Below are 21414 nucleotides of genomic sequence, written 5' to 3' on the forward strand. Positions count from 1 at the left end.
GAAGTATAACTTATGCATGTACAGGCATGACACTTGTGGTGGGTATATTTGTTTTCCGCTAAAATGGGTCCATAAATATTTATGTTAATAAAATGGCCATCAACTTAAAGGAATACTTTCTACATCGTGACAAACTAGATTCCATAAATAACTCTCCCTTATCTGTATAGCATGCAATAAAGAATTTGCATGGAAAGTTTGATAAATGCTAACGGAAGCAGTTTTATTGGAAAGTAACTTTAACATCCAGAAAAAAAAAATATTAAAAAAATATAGTTGGCTTGCTGGTTTTGGAGTGAGAATTTATACGAAATGTTTCAATTTAATTTTCATTGAATATTGATTTTATGTTACACAGACCTGAATTTATCTTCAGAAACCTGACGGTGGTAACCATATGAATTAGCTTTCTGCATTTAAGGAAAGAAATGCTCAGTTACGAATGTATACAAGAGAACTTACAGCTGCAAACTTCCAACGTATGAGTAAATTAAATAAATATTTCAATTCTCTCAATGTAAATGAATAACTTTCAAGACTACTTGTAAGACTAAGAATGCTGAATTTAAGTATTAATTCTCTTATCTAGAATGCTAAGAAGTCGTTATTAAAACATAAAAGGGTTCATTGACTCATTTACATTGCACCGGTAAGCAAAGGCACGTATGCCACACTCTTTAATTAAGGATTTAGTTCAGTCTGCTTTACTGAAAAATTCGCGACCTCAATTAATATCATGTCACTTTTATTTGGATTCATCCTTGGAACTATATATAGTCATACACATTATTAGAATGACTCATCCAACAGTACAAACCAATTAAATTAGACAAATAGCATTTAAAATAGTAATCATCTTTGTTAGCCTTGTATAGGATGCATAATTAGGAAGAACGGTGACAGAGATGACAGCTCCAACAATGACAAATATGAGCTAAATCAATATGGAAAGAATATACTGAATTCCTCCAAGTTAGAGATATGTATGGAATTAAATTTTCAACAAAAAAAATAATTATCCATATATCAGCTGCTTATACAAAAAGTTCATACTGTGCTCACAGTGATAGAACTAGACGAACTTCATACAATTTGAATTGTTTTATTGAGAATATTTGTGAATCAGCAAAGACGATGACTAGAGATCAAAATGATATGAATAAATGGAGTGACTGGGGCACAGTCACCTGACAATAATAGAATGATACAGACTGTACTTAGAAACTTCACAAATAATAATATGACAGAAAACTTTGCGGTTTATTTCATGTGCATTGATCTGCATCTGCATGCTTTTCACAGCTCCTTTGTATTGTTAAATTAGCACCACAGAAATATGCTTCTCTCACAGACTCGAAGTTGAAGCTGGAGGTTGGGCGAGACCATAGAACACTTTTAGTGATAAACTTTGATCTATGTGTCGCTTCGTTGAAGATGACTATACGTTTTTGACAGCTCCTTTGTATTGTATCGCATATAGATCTAAGTGTCAAATATATTTAGAAATATTGCGGAAAAAGAAAAATTATGGAAATTATGAATACCTAGAAAATATCAGATTTGTTAATTCGCTTTACTATTTTATGTACCTTTTAATAATATCTACCATATTATTACCCTTAGTAATGTTGATATCTCTTTTTTCCACGGAGATATTTTGTGACTTAAGCGGTTTATTTCATGTGCATTGATCTGTATCTGCATGCGTTTGTAATTTAGTTTGTTACTGTGCATTCTTTTCATTTTGCACACAATAGATGATGATACTTTCTTATTTATTGTACTATCCGTCATTCAATTAGGTTTACTTGAAATTGTATCCACACTGTATCTTTAGGCTATCGGAATGAAAAAGGAATCTTCCATACATTCTCCAGATCAAGATCGAAATTTCAATTTTAAAGTGAGTTGCCTCTCTACCTAATATCCAGATTAATATAAAAATTCTATAAAGATATTATCAACAGAGAAGGAATACTTATTATACTTAAAAATACCTTGGCGTCTTTCTCATTTTTACAAGGTCAAAGAAATAAAACTATCAATGCAAAAGTAAACTTGTATCATTCCTAATCGTGTCTTTGCACTACAGTCGTAATATTGTCACAAGCAGACAGGCGTTAAAGCAGTTAGTTTCACCTCATAAACTTGAAGATTCAAATTTCATGCAACTTATATCAATCTACTTACAGCAAGCCTGTGTAATTATCGTAATTTATTAGCACGTCATGTTATACCAGCACTCATTTTGGTTGATATTGCATATATAAATCTCACATACTTCTAAACAAGAAACTCAGATTTTTGGACATGTAGATCATGCTGGGTATGTACAGAACTACACAAGACCATTATTTATTCCACTGTATTCAGGTTTAGCGACAAAAAATCAGTTTTCACTTCTAATTTATTACAAAAATATATCGTTTTCGGTCCGTATGAACAGCTCATCCATTATGTTAAAAGCTTGGTAAGGATGATATTTTGCTTGAGGACGGCTCTCAATACAAGTCATGTCGAATGCTGAAGCAAATAGAAAAGAAATAAGGATACTAATATAGATATGGTTATAATTAGAATATTACCCCTCAGTCAGTCTTTTATATAGTTAATAGTGTGGCCTCTATGATATGAACTAGATTGTACAGTGACTAAAACTGGAATGTCATGGAAAATTACAAAACGCTCTCTCTCTCTCTCTCTCTCTATGTGTAATACACGGAACCGTTTATATTTTCATAGGCAAAAGTCCCTTACGTAAAGATATATTCAAGAAATAATTGTAGATTGTAGATGTGAATGTCCTTGACATTTTGACGATTGAGATACGTCCGGAAAAGCCCCTACGGAGACTACTACATTCTGAATTTCCAATAAACAAATGACAGAAAAACTGATCTGAATAATTTTATTTTTAATTTTTAAGATTTAAAATATTTTTGAACTCTGAAAATAAACATTGTCTTGTTTCATCAAAATTGTGCTTGCAGGACGAGTGAGTTTCTGTTTTCTAAACAAAATGTAACGTTTAGCTTAGTGGCTTTATGTGCCGTTCGAAGGTCAATGTTTCTAACGAGCAGAATACAGGTAGCATTCTTACCATAGTAAACAAAAACTATTTTTATTTCACTGCAAATTATTATATTCAATTTCTCCATAGGAAATAATGGGCAGTTACTTAAGTTCTTTATTATTATTATTATTATTATTATTATTATTATTATTATTATTAAAGACAATTTAAAGGCAAAGAAAATTACGATGTAACAAGCAAAGCTACGGATACTTAAGGTGATAACGCGTACGTCTATCAGTAACTTCTTAGAAACTATATTTCCATTCAATGTTTAATTCCACTTGGTATGTATGTAGTCCAAGTGATTACCATCCAACACACTGCAACAAGTTCTGAAGAAGTTGTATATTAGTCTCTACTTAGTAGCTCTCAGAGAGATACATAGTTAATTAAATTAGCGCATTATTAACATGATTTTGTTTATATTCTCAAATGATAGAAATGAGGTTATACTCTACGGCAGACAAATATTTAAAAAAAAACAGTTACATGATTGTGAACGTACATAAATAAGATCTATAGCTTGTTCCTGATAACTCAAATGATAAAATGTTTTGCTCGGCATTCCCATAGCTCTGCTTATTCGATATTTCGAAGTACTTATGAGCAGTCTAATGAAACGCACAACATACCTTGCATCAATATGAATTACAGATGATCTTATTGCTCCGGGTAAGTATATGCTTACATAACCTTTAGTTATATTTTTCTGGACTAAATCGTCAAACTATAATCATTTTTATAATTAAAACAACGTAATCATGTGAGCAGGAACAGATCCACTTGGGTCGCTTTTTATTTTCAAGTTTCTGGTGTACTACATCAGGAAGTGTTACAAATATTTGTTTTGCTAAGTAAAATATGTCAAGTGTGCTTTGGATGTTTGCTGAGTACAAGACGAGAATGAGGCTTTTATGTTGTCCTACATTCTGAATGGCCATTGTATCTAATCTTACTCACTTGGCACAAGATTAAACAAAAGGGCACTTACCATCGAAGAAATATGTTGCACAATCGTACAATATAGTTTATTTGATTGGTCAGTTCAATGTAATCCCGTACCAATCAGAAATCGTCCCTTCTTATATAAAGCTAGCAACTGAGTATTTCATACAATGCGGCCTTCAAAAAAGGTAGATACTGCCTGTGTAGAAGCTGCAAAGGTAAGTTTAGCACATTTTTACTACTTCTTGTCAAATACTTCCTGAATTATGTGACTATAACATTATTGATAGATGTAAGTAGATATCCTTTACATATAAATTATCTATGTTTGCAATTTCGCGTATCTCAAATTTAACACAATTCGATATATATATATATATATATATATATATATATATATATATATATATATATATATAATTATGTTGTTGTCTAAACCGGACGGCTTAAACTATAGTATTTGATTTATAATGGTTCTCTTTGTCAATGTTTTTGTATTTGTTTTCATGATTGCAATTAGCCTATTACTATACAGGAGGCAAGATTCTTCTTTTTTTTGTTGTTGTTAATATTTAGTCTTCACTTGTTTGTCTACAAAAAGGGTAAAAATAAGAGCTCACAATACACTTTTCATGGTTTAAATTCGATTATTTTTGTATACGCTGTTTCTTCATTTGACTAATATTATATCCTGTTAATAAAGAGCATTATTAAAATTATTTTTTCTTTTTTTAAACAAGATCTCTTGAGATTTAGTTATAAGGTTTGTTACTATTCTATTGTTGATTGGTTTGTTTATTTTAAATGATTGAAATGAGGTTATTACCTAACAGGATTCAAACAATGGAAAAAACAATTTCATAATTATGAACTTGCATAAACACTAGTTACTGGTAACTCAAATGATAAAAAGTTCTGCTCGGCATTCTCATAGCAAGTTTATTCGATATTTTGGAGTATTTATATGCAGTCTTATGAAACGCATAGCGTCACTTGCATCGATATGGCATATAGACGCTCTATTGCTCGCTGGTAAGCATGTGCTTCAATAACCTTTAGTTTTATTCTTCTAAACTAAATCGTCAAACTAGAACCATTTTAATAATTAAAACAAATATAATCAAGTGATCAAGAACAGACGTACTTTGATATCTTACTATTTTCTAGTTTTCGGTGTCTTATACGTGTAGAGTTGTATGCGTGCAAACATTAGGAAGTGTTTTGAATATTTGTGTTGCTAAGTAAAACATATTAAGTATGCTTTGAATGTTTGCTGATGTCAAGATAGAGTTCGAGACAAGATATCGGCTTTTACGTCGTTCTTCACTTTGAGGGACCACTGTATCTGATCTTACTCACATAGCACAATGATAAACATAAGGACGCTTAGCATCAATTAAATATGTTGCATAATCGTATACTACTGTTTATTCGACTGGTCCGTTCTATGTAATCCCGTGCCAATCAGAAGTTGTCCCTTCTTATATAAGAAAAAGGTAGATAATGCGTGTGTAGAATTTGAATAAGTACGTTTAACACCTTTACTATTTCTCGTTAAATACTTACTTAATTCTATGAGATCTAAGTAGATATATTAATATATAAATTACTTATGTTTGCATTTTGGAGGATATGTGTGTGTGTGTGTGTGTGTGTGTGTGTGTGTGCTTCGTAATACCCAACTATCGTATATACATGTAAAACTTTGATATGCTGAGTTTTGTTTTCTTGCTTTTAATTTTCAGTCTTCAGTTTGTCTATGCAAAAAGAGTCAGAATAAATTTTGGTTTAAATTAAAATATTTTTTGTCACACGTTTTACTTTATACTTTTGAGTTTTATGTATTTGTGAGGACATATGTAAATGAACGTTTGTCGTTTCTTTATTTCTCTAATATTGTGTGCTTTTCGTAAAATCGCAAATTATAAAAGAAGTGATCAGTAATATTGGAATATAGTTCCATAAAACAATGACTTCTAAAACACAAAAAGCACTTTTTGGTATTCTAAAATAAACAATATTTTTATGCTTTATTTTGCAAAATTAGTCTTCATACGTCATAGAAATAAATCATTAAAGACATTTCCTGACACGCGATTGTAGAGTAGTTGAAACAATATGAAGTGAAAAATTTAGAAACAGATGCACAAACACCTCACATTAATTCTCTCTCTCTCTCTCTCTCTCTCTCTCTCTCTCTCTCTCTCCTGATTAGGTAGAAATTATGAATCCAACAACAAGACACTAATGGTTGGCGAAATAAATATTGTTAGATTGCAGTTACAAAAATAATGTCTACTTTTAAATAAAGACAGGGCGTGTATAAAGAAATGTATATAGATAGCAGGTAAAAGAAATAATGAAACGGTTGAACTAAAAATGGAAGAATCTCCCCGCTTGCAATTAAAAGATAAACTTTGAAGACAAAAATGGAGAACTAAACGCAGAAATTCCAAAGAAATTATAAGTTGAATCATTTTTTTTGAATCCCGCGCTACATTTTAGCATCTATTACGAAACCTCCATTTAATACAAAACGGTATTAAGTGCACAGACAACAGCACCAAAGACGAAATTAACAGTACCATAAATTGTATCTTCTGAGATGTGAGTGTCAATCAAATAGAGAGGTTAAGAACTGGTTAGAAGGTAGCAAATAATTTCATGATATCTACGAGTGATATCGCAGGATTGTCAGGCAACAATAGAGAATACTTGTAAATTAATCAATAGCGCTTTTTGCTCCCGTGTTTGCTTTGTCAGCATACATTTGAGTCCACCGCCGTACAATATTTCTGGCATAACGCAAGGGGATATCGTCTAACTGATTTTCTTCATGATGCCGCGATTTTCGTTCAAATGTTTGTCCATAACTCGACGGTTGTGATCGTCAATATGAACTGGCGATTTTGGATAATAGAATATTCACGAAGAAACAAGATATGTTTCCAGCATAGAAGGCGCGATGGTAAACTTCACATTTTATCATGAATAACCAGTATAAAATATTCATGTACGAACATATTAGGGGTAATGTTAAGATTCTACAGGATTTCCAGTTTTTCCCAGCGATTGTTGAAATTGTGTATAATTTTCAACAGTCAGTATTCTGCAACGTAAAGGATTAAGCCTTACGGTTAAAGCCTATGTCAATGAGGTAGTGAAGACTTTGCTTTTTATACCGTTCGAAAGATCTGAATAAAAAGTTCAATAATATCTATCTATCTATCTATCTATCTATCTATCTATCTATCTATATATATATATATATATATATATATATATATATATTTAGTTTATTTTAAATATACGAGTAGCCGACTAAGCCTCTGATGGATGAAGAGCAGCGTAAATGAAGGCTGACATGTTTATTGATCAATGATGTATATGAGACATGAATTCTTATTGCATATGAGGGTATTGTCCTTGTTGAATCATTTTCTGACAATGGGTTACATGCTAAAATCATAACAAGTGTATACTTCTTGCTAATTATATTTTACTACTTGAAAATGTATATATGCTTACAATTAGTGATATTACCGAGACATGATCTATATAAAAGGTACAAAATATCCGATATATAATGAAGAATTAGTAAGACTTTGTGTGATGTCTGCTGTACTTATTTTGGTGCCTTCCAAAGCAAACAAATGATCAATTTAAATACATTTCACTCTTTACTTTTAGACAACTATTGACACATTTATGCCTATAATGTTTATCCATCATATGTCGTTTTGTGAAATGAAACATTGAAAAGAATGTATATTTTAATTTTACAGATGGAGTTTCGTATGATTTACCTCCTTATTGGCATCTGCATGCTAGTTTTACCAACAACTCTTTTTGCTTTGCCCAGCCAAGATACAAACATTGACCAGAACATTCTGGAAAAGGAACCTGAGGCCAAACTTTTATCAAGACTTCTGGAGGCAGAGAGGCAGAAAATGGTAGCACCGGAAGCAGAGGATAGGGTGAATGCCTGCGATTATATTCTCTATTTATGCATTGTCATAGCATATATTTATTTAATTTTAAACTTTGCATTCGAGAAATTTGTGAATTATTAGCGAGGTACTTAGATGTAAATGTTGAACTACACTTCGAAATATCAATAACTTTAGTATCTTTTATTTTGATATTCTGAAGGCAATATCCTATGCCAAACAAATCATATTTTTAGGTGTATCGTAAAATGGAGAGAATATTCAGAACAGTTTTAATCGTAAACTTTTATTCCTTAGGAAGTCTATTATGGAATCCATTCAGGTGAGAGAAACAAATGCACTTTGCGCCTACTACGCTGGCTTAAAATACCTTACTAAATTTTCAAAAAGACATAAATCTTAGATGACACGTAATTTGGGCATATCTCAATTTGAATTTTAATGGCTGATGTGGAGATTCATTTCGCATATTCTAATCTGAAAGATCCACCAACGCTGGTCATCCTTCTACTCAAATTTTAGAAATGTCGCAAGGAAACATGATTGGATCAATCCAGCATATAAAACAAATCCACGCGTGGATTAATATTTCGCCTAATTGGCATTATTCTGCATACTTAAACTCAGTTTAATTATGATTAATAAATATAATATAAGGAGAAGAAGGAGGAAAAAGAGACTGTCGAGAAAATTGATGCTGATAAAACCAAAACTGACATCACTGTGGGAAAGGAACTTGTTGAGCAGCATATTCAGGATTGTAAAAAGGTAAGGCTTTATCCTTTATATCATATTCTTCTGGTGTTGCTATCACATTAGTTCAACAGTATATAACGTTTTATGTAATCCTACATATAATGTAAATGCACATTATTGGGAACAGTTGTTAAAATCAAAGTAAGATTTTGAAGCTAGTGAGATAGGAATTCGAAACAAAATGGAAGCGTATAAACATATATTATGATGAAAGATTGCACTGCTATGAATTACCATTTCGTGACAAACTTGTGTTTTCATTGGCAATCAAACGCATATAGGAAAGAAAATTGCAAGTAAGGAATACATAGCGAGCATAATATGTCTCTTTTATTTTAGATGGTTGTATGTCAGTATATATTTACAAAAAAAAAAACAAAAAAAAAACGGCGCTCTTGGTGGAAGAGTGGTCTAAACCGCTCACTGGTACGGATCACTGCCATTTCACCTCACCTTATGCCGGGCTCTGCCAGTGCCAGTAGGTGAGAAAGCTTGCCATAACGGTCAACAGGTACAAACAACAACAATTAAAAACGATACGAATAAGATATGAGATATACCACGATTGAATATCAGGGAACTAATACCTTATAACATTGGATAATTAAATGAAAGCACATAAATAGGATTGACGATCAAAGAAGGAAAAATATGTATTGCTTAACATAGTCTCTCAATGAACTCGTTCCAATTTCCAGTTTGGCAAATAAAGTTAAATGTCTTAGATAAGTGTGTGGGTGTGTGATTTGGATTTTTAACGTAGCTTTAACAATTTTTTAGTCATATCGCTGCGATGTATGCAGTGAGACAGCTTATAGTGATGTCTAGCACTGGGACATCATGCCGCATACAGCATGATGTCCCACCCAATCACATTATCCTGACACCAGGCCGATCAGTCCTAACACTAACCTGTTAATGCTGAGCGCCAAGCGAGGAAGCTGTTAGTACCATTTTCATAAGTCTTTGGTATGACACGGCGGACGCTCTAACCACTAGGCCACTTGAGCGGTTTAGATAATTGCAAGGTGTTATGTATGTATTAATATAATTATCATATTACTAGTACCATTGTTATTGTTATTGTGGGCTTAACGGCATTTTACTAAACAGGATAGGCTATACATGGTGGCATGTAAACCAGGTGAAGGAAGAACCCGGACAAAAATCTGGGAAGAACTACCGACCCACGTGATGCAACTCTCATACCCGCATAGACTGAGCCCGCGGCTAGAATCCAATAATAATAATAATAATAATATTATTATTATTAGTAGTAGTAGTATTATTATTATTAGTAATAATAATAATAATGACTTGACGAGGATAACACACATGTTCACGAGATACGCATCTGTCATGTGTTCTCATCATCTTAACAGGTTATGTGGTACCAAAATCACTAGCACACAAACATGTATGCTCTCTCACACCCTCGCACAACTGTACCATACGTTGAGCATATCAAATTATAATCCAGAACTGAACTGAGAGAGTCCAGAACACGGCTGCACAAAAGATTTCTGAAATTTTCTAAGTCGACTGTTGTATTTTCACGTCTACAATAGCTACCAAAAAACACCCAAAACAAAAAGGACTCATTCTGTATGCCCATATATAACATATAAATATCTAAACATATTTGCCCAGATTATCTTTTTAACCAAACTGATTTTTAAAGTCTTCAATAACTGAACGTAATCTCAAATCTACCATTATTAAAGAAATAGATAACCAATCAATTTAATATATTTCTACTCTTCCAATTGCTACCATATCTATGTTCTGGACTGTCTCATTTCTGGGTTATAATTTGATATGCTCAACGTATGGTACAGTTGTAGTCATTGGTAGCATATAGCCAGAAAAAATTAAGTTCAGACGACTGGGGAAGTAGAAATTACGACGGTAATTTTAAGAGTAATTGACTTCAAGACAATTGCTTAAACGTGATTGGCATGTTGCTCCCAGCTGAGATATTGACCAATATAGGTGATAGAAGTTTGTTTTTCTTTTATTGTAATCCCTAGACAAGCTGGATTCATTTTAAATGAGAAGTATATCTACCTCAGTGGATGGTCGCTGCCTAGTTTCATTTTAGGCACATTTTTCCGTTTACGAAATGTTGATTTTAAGAGTGTTTTCAACAGAGTTGAGAAATTTATCCAATATATGCTATATAATGTCCCCGGCGAACAGATTAGTTTTTTTAGAGTGCACTGGATGCAAAGATAAATAATAGACAAAAAGAGGCTTTAACATCGATCCTTGAGGATCAGCACAAATAATATAACTCGCATCAGCGGCATATTTATCTGTACAACAACCTGTAATCTGTTAGCAGATATAATGTGAACGAATAAGTTGTATTTGACAAAAAACATGCATGATGATAATTTTTCTAATGAGCACCAAATAGTCAACAAAATATAATGCTGTTAAAAAAAGACAATTAATAACGATTGTCCCAGTAACTTCACTGCTTTCAGTCTTGACATCAATATTTTCGTAGGAAACCTATTGTGATTCATGCTGGGGTTCGTTATTTGTCAAGGTGCCCGAAAATGTCCTTCCTGATATGTTTCATTAATATTTTTAAAAGATGAGAGAACAAATACGGATGATAGCTAGATGGGTTTTTCTTCATTTCCGTTATGAAATTAGAACACCTTGGCTAATTTCAACGAATCTGGAAATTTGTAGGAAATGATACAGTACTTTAGTCATATACTTCTATCAAAGAATCACCCGTAAGTTTCCAATTTTTGGGGTTGATTTTATCTAGATTTGTATCTTCTTCTCCTGGTCTCCTTCTTGTCATACTGCTTGTGGTGTAGAGAGTTGCATGGTGAGTTTCCTGTCAAGAGCTAAATGTGAGACTTTTCTTGTTGTCATATTCTGTTTTCTCAGTATGTATGTATGTATGTATGTATGTGATTTGGATGGATTTTTAACGTAGCTTTAACAATTTGTCAGTCATATTACTACGATGTCTGCAGTGTGGCAGTTTATAGTGATGTCTAGCACTGGGGCATCGTGCTGCAGACATGTAGTATGATGTCCCACCCAGTCACATTATCCTGACACCAGGCCGACCAGTCCTAACACTAACCTCTTAATGCTGAGCGCCAAGCGAGGCAGCTGTTAGTACCGTTTATGTAAGTCTTTGGTATGACTCGGCCGGGGATCGAACCCACGACCTCCCGCTCAAACCACTGGGCCACCGGAGCGGTTATGTATGTATGTATGTATGTATGTATGTATGTATGTAATTTTTGATATATTATATGTTTATCGTCATGCCTTTGCTTTGTTTCTCATATTATGTATGACCTACGTTTTATGGAGTTCATGCCTTCGTTAAATGAACAACTGTATTGGCGATGAAGGGCAGTAAGGTGAAAGGTTTATGACATTGCATAATAATAATAATAAGAGGTTGGTAAGCTATGCATACTGCATTTTATTTATTTTGTCCCCAGTATATGCAATTTTAAATTAATAGACCATATCAAATTCTATCGGCTGCATAGCTTTGTGCGTAGTCTTTTCCAGAGCACAAAATGTATCACAATGACTGCATTGTAAAATTCTCAATCCACTATTCTTACACGAAGCTTCTACAATCGCTTGCCTATCCAGACTAAGAGGAATTATTTAACAAATGTTAAATTTCTGGACCAGTCACATAACAATGATCATTAGGTCAGCGAAACGGCATGCTGATCACATAATAGTAATATAATTTGGGTACACGTTATATATATGAGACAACATTCAGCGAGCGAAATATATATTCAAGTACTGATTATAATGATGTATTTCTCTTCACTTTGTTATACAGAGAAACATATTGCCTAATAAAGCGCGTTGTTCATAAACCTTTCGAAACATCAAAATACGAACAAATGAACGTTTCGTTTGAAATAATGAAAAGAAATGGCTTGCATTACTTTACAAAACATTGAAAGCAATACGCAATAAAATAATTTATACATCATTCCATTTACCGATGGCAATAAAGTTTATGAGGAAATTAGCATCTTAAAAACGTGGACCACGACGTTGCCTATTGAGGTCAGTACACAATATAAACCGATCAAATACACGTCTATACAAAATAAACTAAACAATTAGGGATGGGTTTAAACTGTATACACAAAATACAATTTCAGAAAAGAGACACGCAAAACTGTTGTGTTGATGTGAGAATGAATGAATTATACTTTAAAATCAGAAGAGACGAATGGAAGATCAAATTTTATACACGAGAGCCATGCAGCACATTGTAAAAGATAACAAATACGTGAGCCAAAGTTGCCACGTGAAAACATAGCAATGCTTCTATGATGTAAACAGAAACTCCATGGTGGAACTGGCCCCATGCAAGACTTACAGCAAATTTAAAAACAAACGAAAACATAAACACATAAATGGCCTAAGTGAATTTTGAAGAAAAGCAAACTCCGATTGAACAACTTAGATAATATCTACTGCAATACCACTTAGAGTGGTATGCAGTGCACTTTAGATGTAACTACCAACTGGGCAAAACTCTTTAAACAGAAGTGGGCATTTTGCTTAAAATTACGAAAAACACCCATGGATAATGAAACAAACTAAACGCAACGTTTTACTTACCTTGTCTTTCATTTTGTCCATTGCGAAATCGTACCATGCAGTCATAGATTGTTTATCAGCCTTTGAGAAACCGGTTTGGTCCCAGCTGATTTTTTGGTGTGGGCTAATCACTTTTGGTTTTTTTTAATAGTTGTTGCATATACTGCAAAGTTTCATAACCATTTCATTAGTTAATAGATACCGGTGCCGCTAGAAACATTATACAATTTAAATTGGAAACTGATATATAGCCCTGAAAATTTTAGTAATATAGGCGACATAATCGTGATATTCCTGGTCTAGAATAACATTCCGTTATCAGTTTATAATTATCTTCATTGTCTGTCAGACAGGTCTAGATATTTGCAATTTGCGAAATAATACCATTCAGTATGCCTGGGGTTGTAATGGTCAGAGTAATATACGTTAAGGCATTTACATAATTAGAATTGCCCGGTTTAGTTTTTATTAATTCATTAAGTGCGTGCAGTTGTATTACATTTTACTAAGGTCCGGTAATACGTGGATGCTACTTCTTTCGGTGAATTTATGCGATGTTGATCTTATTTATTTGCTCTGTGATGACAATACGCATATCGTATTATTCAGGTTATCATTTTTCCAGATTATTTATATTATTATTTTCAACAGATTATTTCATTGCTCTTTATTTCTTTTACCCTAACATGTAGAAGTATGAGATAATTGTGATGAACCATGGCGAAAGGCACCAGAAACCAAAGACATGTTATCTGCGTTTCATGGACGACACACTATACGCCTCTGCTTGTCTTGGAAGAAAAGACACGGTGAGACTCTGTCCTTGTCAGATAACTAAAGTGCATAAGAAATACATTATTTCTACAAATCCAGTAAAAACTAATGTTTGTACAGTGAGACTACCGTTTGAGGATGACAATTAGTCACTTGTGTAGCAATGAATCGTAAGAATCTTATATAGGTATGCATGAAACTTTATGCTAATTGAAGAACGGCGACTACCCCACCCCACGAAAGAGTAATGACATTTTCACATATCCATTGTTTAAATAGAATTGCTATGAACATCTAAACATGCAGCAGATATTGAACAATAACTAAAGGTACGAGTCAAAAGGATTAAATAATATGGACTAGTTTCTTCGAAAACTTAAGTTTTTGATATCCATTTCAGGAGGGAATGTTAAGCTTTGCAACATGCAATAACAATAGTGTGTAAATGTAGAGCAAACCATCATTAAATAAGTCCTACTGTCATCCAGCCAAAGAGAGGTCAATAGCAGATTATCAACTATCAATGTACTTTGTTAGAAAGGGAGCTAGGATGAAAGCTGTACTAAAAACAATCACTCCTGTTGCATTACGGAAATTATTTTGACTTAACTATGCGTTATAAAAATGCATAGGCATTATTACACTATTGTACAACTCCGAAATTTGCATTTGTTACATTTCCAAAACATATTATAACCTGTTTACCTACCATTCCATGTTTCATTAAAATTATATATTTATCGTCTAAGAGAAACAGTATGTGTCATCAGATATTCATAGTCATTTGATTAAAATCATAATATTTCGCTTACATTTAGCCCCAAGAAGCTTTCACCATCGCAGACGAGATCGTGAACAAAGACTTTTTATCTAAAGATGGGCCGGACAGTGTGTGCAGAGACATACCGATGTACAATACTAATGTTGTGGAGCAAGAAGGTGAGTGTTTAATTGAATTGATCGTATCCATGCATATATATACATTGAAACCCTCGTGTAAGCCCTGTTGTATCTTATCAGGTTCGGAACCCAGTAGAAGACCATTAATATATATGAATCAGCAATATACCTAGTATACCCAACTGTTATATGTGTCTGTGTTCCTCCTTATCCCTGACACTTTGAAATGACTATTTCATACTATCTTCCTTTATTTCATAATCACCACGCAAATTCACGAAGACCTGCTGACGCAGCCAAATGGGCAACAATGTTATGGAAATAAGGAAATGTTTGCTTATACCAAAATTAACATTGTCACATCTTGTGGTGTATAATATATAAGATTCGTTCATTTCGTGATGCAGTCAACACATTTTAGTATGCCTCTCTAAGAGTCCGATCGTCAGGCTGAGTTTTGTGTTATGGCTGCCGAGATCGTAGTCCATGAACACATGCCTGGTACAACTGTACGCTTACATTTATCTGAGACGTTTTACTCTCCACATATCTTCAGGCTGACATGTTAATGCCGTATCTTCGTATTTATCACTTCGCTTTCTCAATATATGCGCTGTCAACTGTCATCGTCATTATTTTCAGTCCGTTGTGTATTCACGTTTATATTTAACATTGTGTTGCGACATCAATAATATCGTTTAAAATAAGGCTAAAACATTACTTTGCGATAATAACGCTACATGATGTTACATTGACCATGACTACTCAAGCTTATTATTGGTATACCCTATAAATCAGCTTTGCCAATTGTCTGCAGCAACAGAATTCCACCTTTCATTAAAATTTAAATGAATGTGAATGAATGATGCATCCTTCTGTATTATCTTACTCCTTGCTCAATACAGCTGTGCCCTGCTGGTGAGTCTATCGAGCTTGGTTACATTTAGGTTATGATGCATGCATGTCACGTGTTAGATCGTGCCTTGCATAGTTGCTTTAGCAGTGACCATAGCTATCGCTCTAGCACATACTTCAAAAAAAAAAAAATAATAGGGCAAAGACGAATCTACTCTGATATACCGTAAATATCTGCATCGGTTTTACAAGCTCGAAGAGAATCGAGAGCATGAACATTGTAAGTTCTCTGGGAATTGCGATCAATTTTTCAAGCGTTTTTGCCATGAAGTCAAGGTTTTGGGCACACATTCTTTATTTGAATTTTAAATGTCATATATATATATATATATATATATATATATATATATATATATATATATATATATATATATATATATATATATATATATTTATTAGTGTGTAGCCGTGCGTTTTAAAGGGACCGAGTGAATTTTACCTGGTTATCTTTACAAAGCTCCATTAAAATAGGCAATACATCTTCAAATTTAAAATCTAAGATTTCTCTGCGTAATAAAATTGATTTACATTTTTCCATATTTAAACATCAAGAAGAATTAAATATTTATACCAGTGACTTCATTCGCATATATATATATATATATATATATATATATATATATATATATATATATATATATATATATATATATATATATATATATATACCTCTTTACCAGCTACTTACCATCATCTAAAACTATTAAAACAACAACAGCAATAATAATAATAATAATAATAATGGCTAAGAGAATAACATATTTGGCATTAGCACGATATACTTGGGCTTCGACTGGCATCCGGAAGCTGTTCTGGCTTGAGACTAACAAGCATTTGAACACACGTATGAAATTACCTCTTTCGTGATGTGATCTGATCGTGTTGGCACTGAACGCGTCAGGTTGGTTCTCATGCGCAATGAGTTACTGCAAATGACCCAACACTCAAATGAAACTGGAATTATCATGCATCTTTGGACAGTTCTCATTGCCGTCAATTCCTTATATAAAATACGTGGCGGCATACAACCATTGCTGGCGTTACGGAGATCCTGAGAAAAGACGTCGATGAAATGAGGGTATGAGATCAACCCCGGTGACCTGCACAGGATTGTCGATGCAAATAAATCAATTACCCAGAAATGTAATTAAAGGTTGTGATACGCAAGTATGTTAATTTGCCTGGCCGATACAAAGGATTGAAAGTTGGTATCGATAATGCGTGTAAAATCGCCCAGCAGCAGCGTTTGTCATTGTTGTCACAGTAATTGAATCAGTAACAACAGTTATGGGTGTCCTTGTCGGGATCTCAATCAGCGCCGTATCAGCGAAATAAAGATAAAGGCCAAGAGCCCAGCGGAAGGTACTCATGAAAGGAACGCTAAGTTGAATTCTGATGTTTTGGACCACGGTATAATTACCGCAGATAAACTCAGTCTTGTCCTGTCTGAGATGAAAAATTCTGATACAAACGAAATCATACTTACAATAGATACCGAGTACTCATCGGTGTAAAAAGAAATTATTACACAGTTCAACAGTGACTAAGTTTTTCATTTTTACTATTATCGAAGACTTCTTCGTCGTCACAGTAATGTTAATTGGACAATGGGATTTAAATGTTCTGCCAGATTATCTGCGACGTTTTCCTTATAGCAAATGCCCGATTGTCACCGGTTGTTCTCAGTTCATCATGCTGTCGGGACAGAAAAACACAAACGCGCTCAAATCTTCTTAACAAAAGTATAGGAATTTCACTAACACGTTTGACTCTTCTATGTATGACTTTAGCTGTTTGATAAACAAATATTTTGCCAGCAATGTAAAACGTCCTTCTTCACGTAGCCATTTGCTTGGTTGAATGCTTTCTGTTATGAAATCGACATTAATTCTGGATGTAGTTTATGACCATTTATTTGTAGATCATTTATTTAAGGAAGCATTGGTGCCATATTATCCTCGTCCCTGTGTTTTATATTTAATGTCTCTCTATAATATCCTAATATTTCTTATTTTAGAAAATATTTCTACAATCGTATTGTTATTATCAATGTTAAAATGAAACCTGATAGTCTCTCACAATAAGAAACAGTCTGGCTCAGTTTGTGCCGTGGACAGTAATCCTTTAAGACTTGTAGCTAAGCTGCTTTCTTAAACTGTTGCACATATTTTCTTACTGTCCACAGAGGTGATCCGGTTAGAAATAATTACAGGTGTGTTAATTTGCATCCCCAAATATACTCTTAGGGTGCCAATCAAGATCTTAGAAGGCTCTGAGGTTACGTTAGGCCTGACTAAGTTTAAAGAAATATTACACGTCTTGTAGGTAATTAACATTAACGGTCATCTTTAAATTGACTTTCATATCGTGTGCAAATCAAGCAACGCTCTAGCGTCTCCTCAGTTTATACGGGAAAGTAGTTTCTCCACGAGTGTGATTCGAACCTAAAATGTCTCAGTTGACGCTACGTGGTAGTGCTCTAATCAATCAGGCCACGGGAAAAATGTATACACAAACAAGAGAATCTCTATTTAAAGTTAACCACACTAGCGACAAAAACCACGTGGTACACCTCTCCTTGCCAACATTAAAGCCAATCCATATTATCAGTCTGCAGGTTTACCACCGATAATATTGATTTATTTTTATGTTGGCGGTATTAAGTTTCCTTATATCCTGCTTGAGAGTCAACGGTACGACCCAGTAACTTTAATTATTTGCATATATTCTTCTACTTGTTAGAAAGTTTCGTACTTGTAAAACAGGATAGCAAGTCAGAGGATACCAGCTTGTTACATATGACAGCAAAGCTACTAACCAAGGAAATACAGTATGTAAAAGGTGGTATGGTATCCAATGTGATGGATTCGGAACCTAATGGAAACTACAATGTAAAAGCAAACGTGGCAGCATCTGTGCGAAACGAAGAACGAAATGTTCATGCCACAATATCATCCATTAGTGAAGCTGTGCAAAATCCTATCTGTACTTGTCCAGGATCAGTACTTGGACAATGCAATCATGTCGCAGCATTAGTGCTTACATTAGATGAACATTGCAAGGAGTTTGTATACAACTCACAATATTGCACGATCAAACCATGCGAATGGAATAATGGAAAGAAAGGCAACAAGCATGCAAGGAAAGTAACTGATGCAAGTTATTTATCATGCAAGGAAAAACTGACTTGACTCGGTGATTTTGATTCCAGGCCTGCAAGCTTAGGAAAAGCTAATGAAAAGAAACTGAGTGGTTTTTGGTGTTCTCTAAAACACAGTATATTAAGGAGAGACAAAATGTTAATGTGGGAAAGCATTTTTGATTACAAGTATTCAGACTATGAAGTTTCTGATGAATGCAATCGAATTCTGAGGACTCAAGTGTCATCCTTTTTTAAAAAAACCTAACGGAAGAACGTCATCAGTACCATACAGATATGTATATGGTACAGAATAACAATCAGACTCCAAGCAATGGAAGGCAAGTGTTGTTCAGAGTTACTGCAGCAACAGCTAGAAAGACTAACGATCTTGGTAGTCTGTTTAAATCACCAGCTTCAGACGCTACATTAAAAAACATTCAAAACTACATCAGTACTCACATTTGACACCTCACCAGACTGATATATGGGATGAATGAAGATCAGGCTAAAAAGAATTACCAGTCCTTTATGCTAAACTACCAGCAATAAAGGTTGTGAAAACTGGATTTTGGGTCAACAGTACATGGCCAGAATTGGGAGATCCTTCTGAGTATGACAAATATGTTCTACTGGAGATTAAGTGTAAAAAAATCTTTTTCGTACAATTGCTCCAACTGATCTATTTCAGAGTTTAGAACAAAACGAGGTAAACAACGCAGACTTTTACAATGCCTGTTTTGCGATTCCCACTAGTGACAATACTGTACTGGCACTTAAGACAACTCATACTTATTATTATCGAATTCAGTTAGAGTTGGCTATAACTCGAATAAATTGGTGTGATTTTGTATTATGGTCAGCAGTACGAACTCGTAATGTTGAACGCATCAGACGTTCCAACCTGTTGATCACCATTATGCTTGGATATGTCAGGTCCTGGTGGTATAAAGTTATTCCATATGAGCTGTTTGAATGAGGGTTCCAGGAAAGCGGAAACCAATCATCTTACATTGAATGTTGCTTTATCTGTAAAAGGTATACTGGTCAAAAGATGCATTAAGTAAATGCAATATGAATAAAATGTTGCTTTGCCAATAATACATGCATTCATTAATTCCGGAACAAAAATGTAAGATATAGTTCACATCATTCAGAATAAATGTGATACTCATTTTTAGCTATGCTTGTTATCACATCTGGATCATGAAAAAGATAATTCATGTACATCTTATTATTAAAAACATTTCTGAAGATATGCAGTAAAATGTGAAATCTGTACATAGACATGAAAATTGAAATCATCTCGCAGAACGAGGGTTTTAATTATACCATCTACTTGAAGTCTTATAGTGACATTATTTCAACTATTCTGTTCAATATATCAAATCTTAGTATTATGTATTTTTCATCCTGTATCTCAGTGCCGTCTATGCTTTCATTAAAGTCATCCTTTTTCCGCATCAATGAATATTTTACAATCTCATTGTAATCCAACAATAGTAGTCTTTGGAAGGTTAATTTATGACACTGCTAAAAGAGGTGTCAAGGCACACAAGTACATTTCCATTAAAAAAATTCCACATATACACCCTCTCCAACTTTTCAATCAGCCACCATTGGCTAAGGCGCCTGTTAAAAAACAAAAATTACAATCGTCCGAGAATTTACTGAGACAGCACATCTAAGTTCTAAAACAGGAAACAAATTTCACTTATTTCTATGTAACAAAGACGCCTTTTAATAGATTTGGTGGACATGTGCTTCTTTGCAATTGGAATTCTTTTAAAGTATGTAATAATTCATTTCAAAAGTAAATTCAACATTTAGCCTATGTACAGTGTCGATTCAGAATGACACATGACATGATATCGGACTTCTTTTATTTCGTTAGAAACATCTTCGAGAAGAGGACTAATGGTGAGCAAGAAGTGTACATCGTGTCGGTTCGAATGCCGTGGCTGGTGGAATTGTCCCTGGGTATGCCGCTCTTGCAAATAATGATATCATCAAAAGACTACCTTCAGTGTGCCTAACCTTACAGGATATATTTTCATGACCAATCATTTCGAGAAGAAAAAAAAAAAACAATATATTGATGTGTGAGAATAAAATCTTACTATAAATCGTGTCTTTTGTCTTGAAACTTTAATATTTTCATCTCGAGAACATTAATAGTCGTAGCAGACATTACAGAAGCTATAAATTGTCACCTGATATACAGATCAAATTTAAAGGTGATGGAATAAATATAAACAATGTTAATCTAGTTATCGAGATTCTTCCAATCACATGCTACTTTACGAACGTTAGATTTGGTGAACATTAAATATAAAAAA

General features: G+C 33.8%; 1 protein-coding gene across 1 annotated transcript; it reads left to right on the plus strand.

Annotated features, from left to right (window-relative positions):
• The first annotated feature begins 4106 nt into the window (after positions 1–4106).
• On the plus strand, positions 4107–21201 carry LOC149779725 (uncharacterized). Its single transcript, XM_089938675.1, has 6 exons — positions 4107–4239; positions 7807–7998; positions 8629–8739; positions 14040–14156; positions 14940–15060; positions 20970–21201. The coding sequence occupies exons 1-6, from the start codon at positions 4192–4194 to the stop codon at positions 21074–21076; spliced, it is 696 nt and encodes a 231-aa protein (XP_089794801.1). The 5' UTR covers positions 4107–4191; the 3' UTR covers positions 21077–21201.
• The last annotated feature ends 213 nt before the right edge of the window (positions 21202–21414 follow it).

Source organism: Sinohyriopsis cumingii, chromosome 17, assembly GCF_028554795.1.
Source record: "Sinohyriopsis cumingii isolate HCF-2022 chromosome 17, ASM2855479v2, whole genome shotgun sequence".
Lineage (NCBI taxonomy): Eukaryota > Metazoa > Mollusca > Bivalvia > Unionida > Unionidae > Sinohyriopsis > Sinohyriopsis cumingii.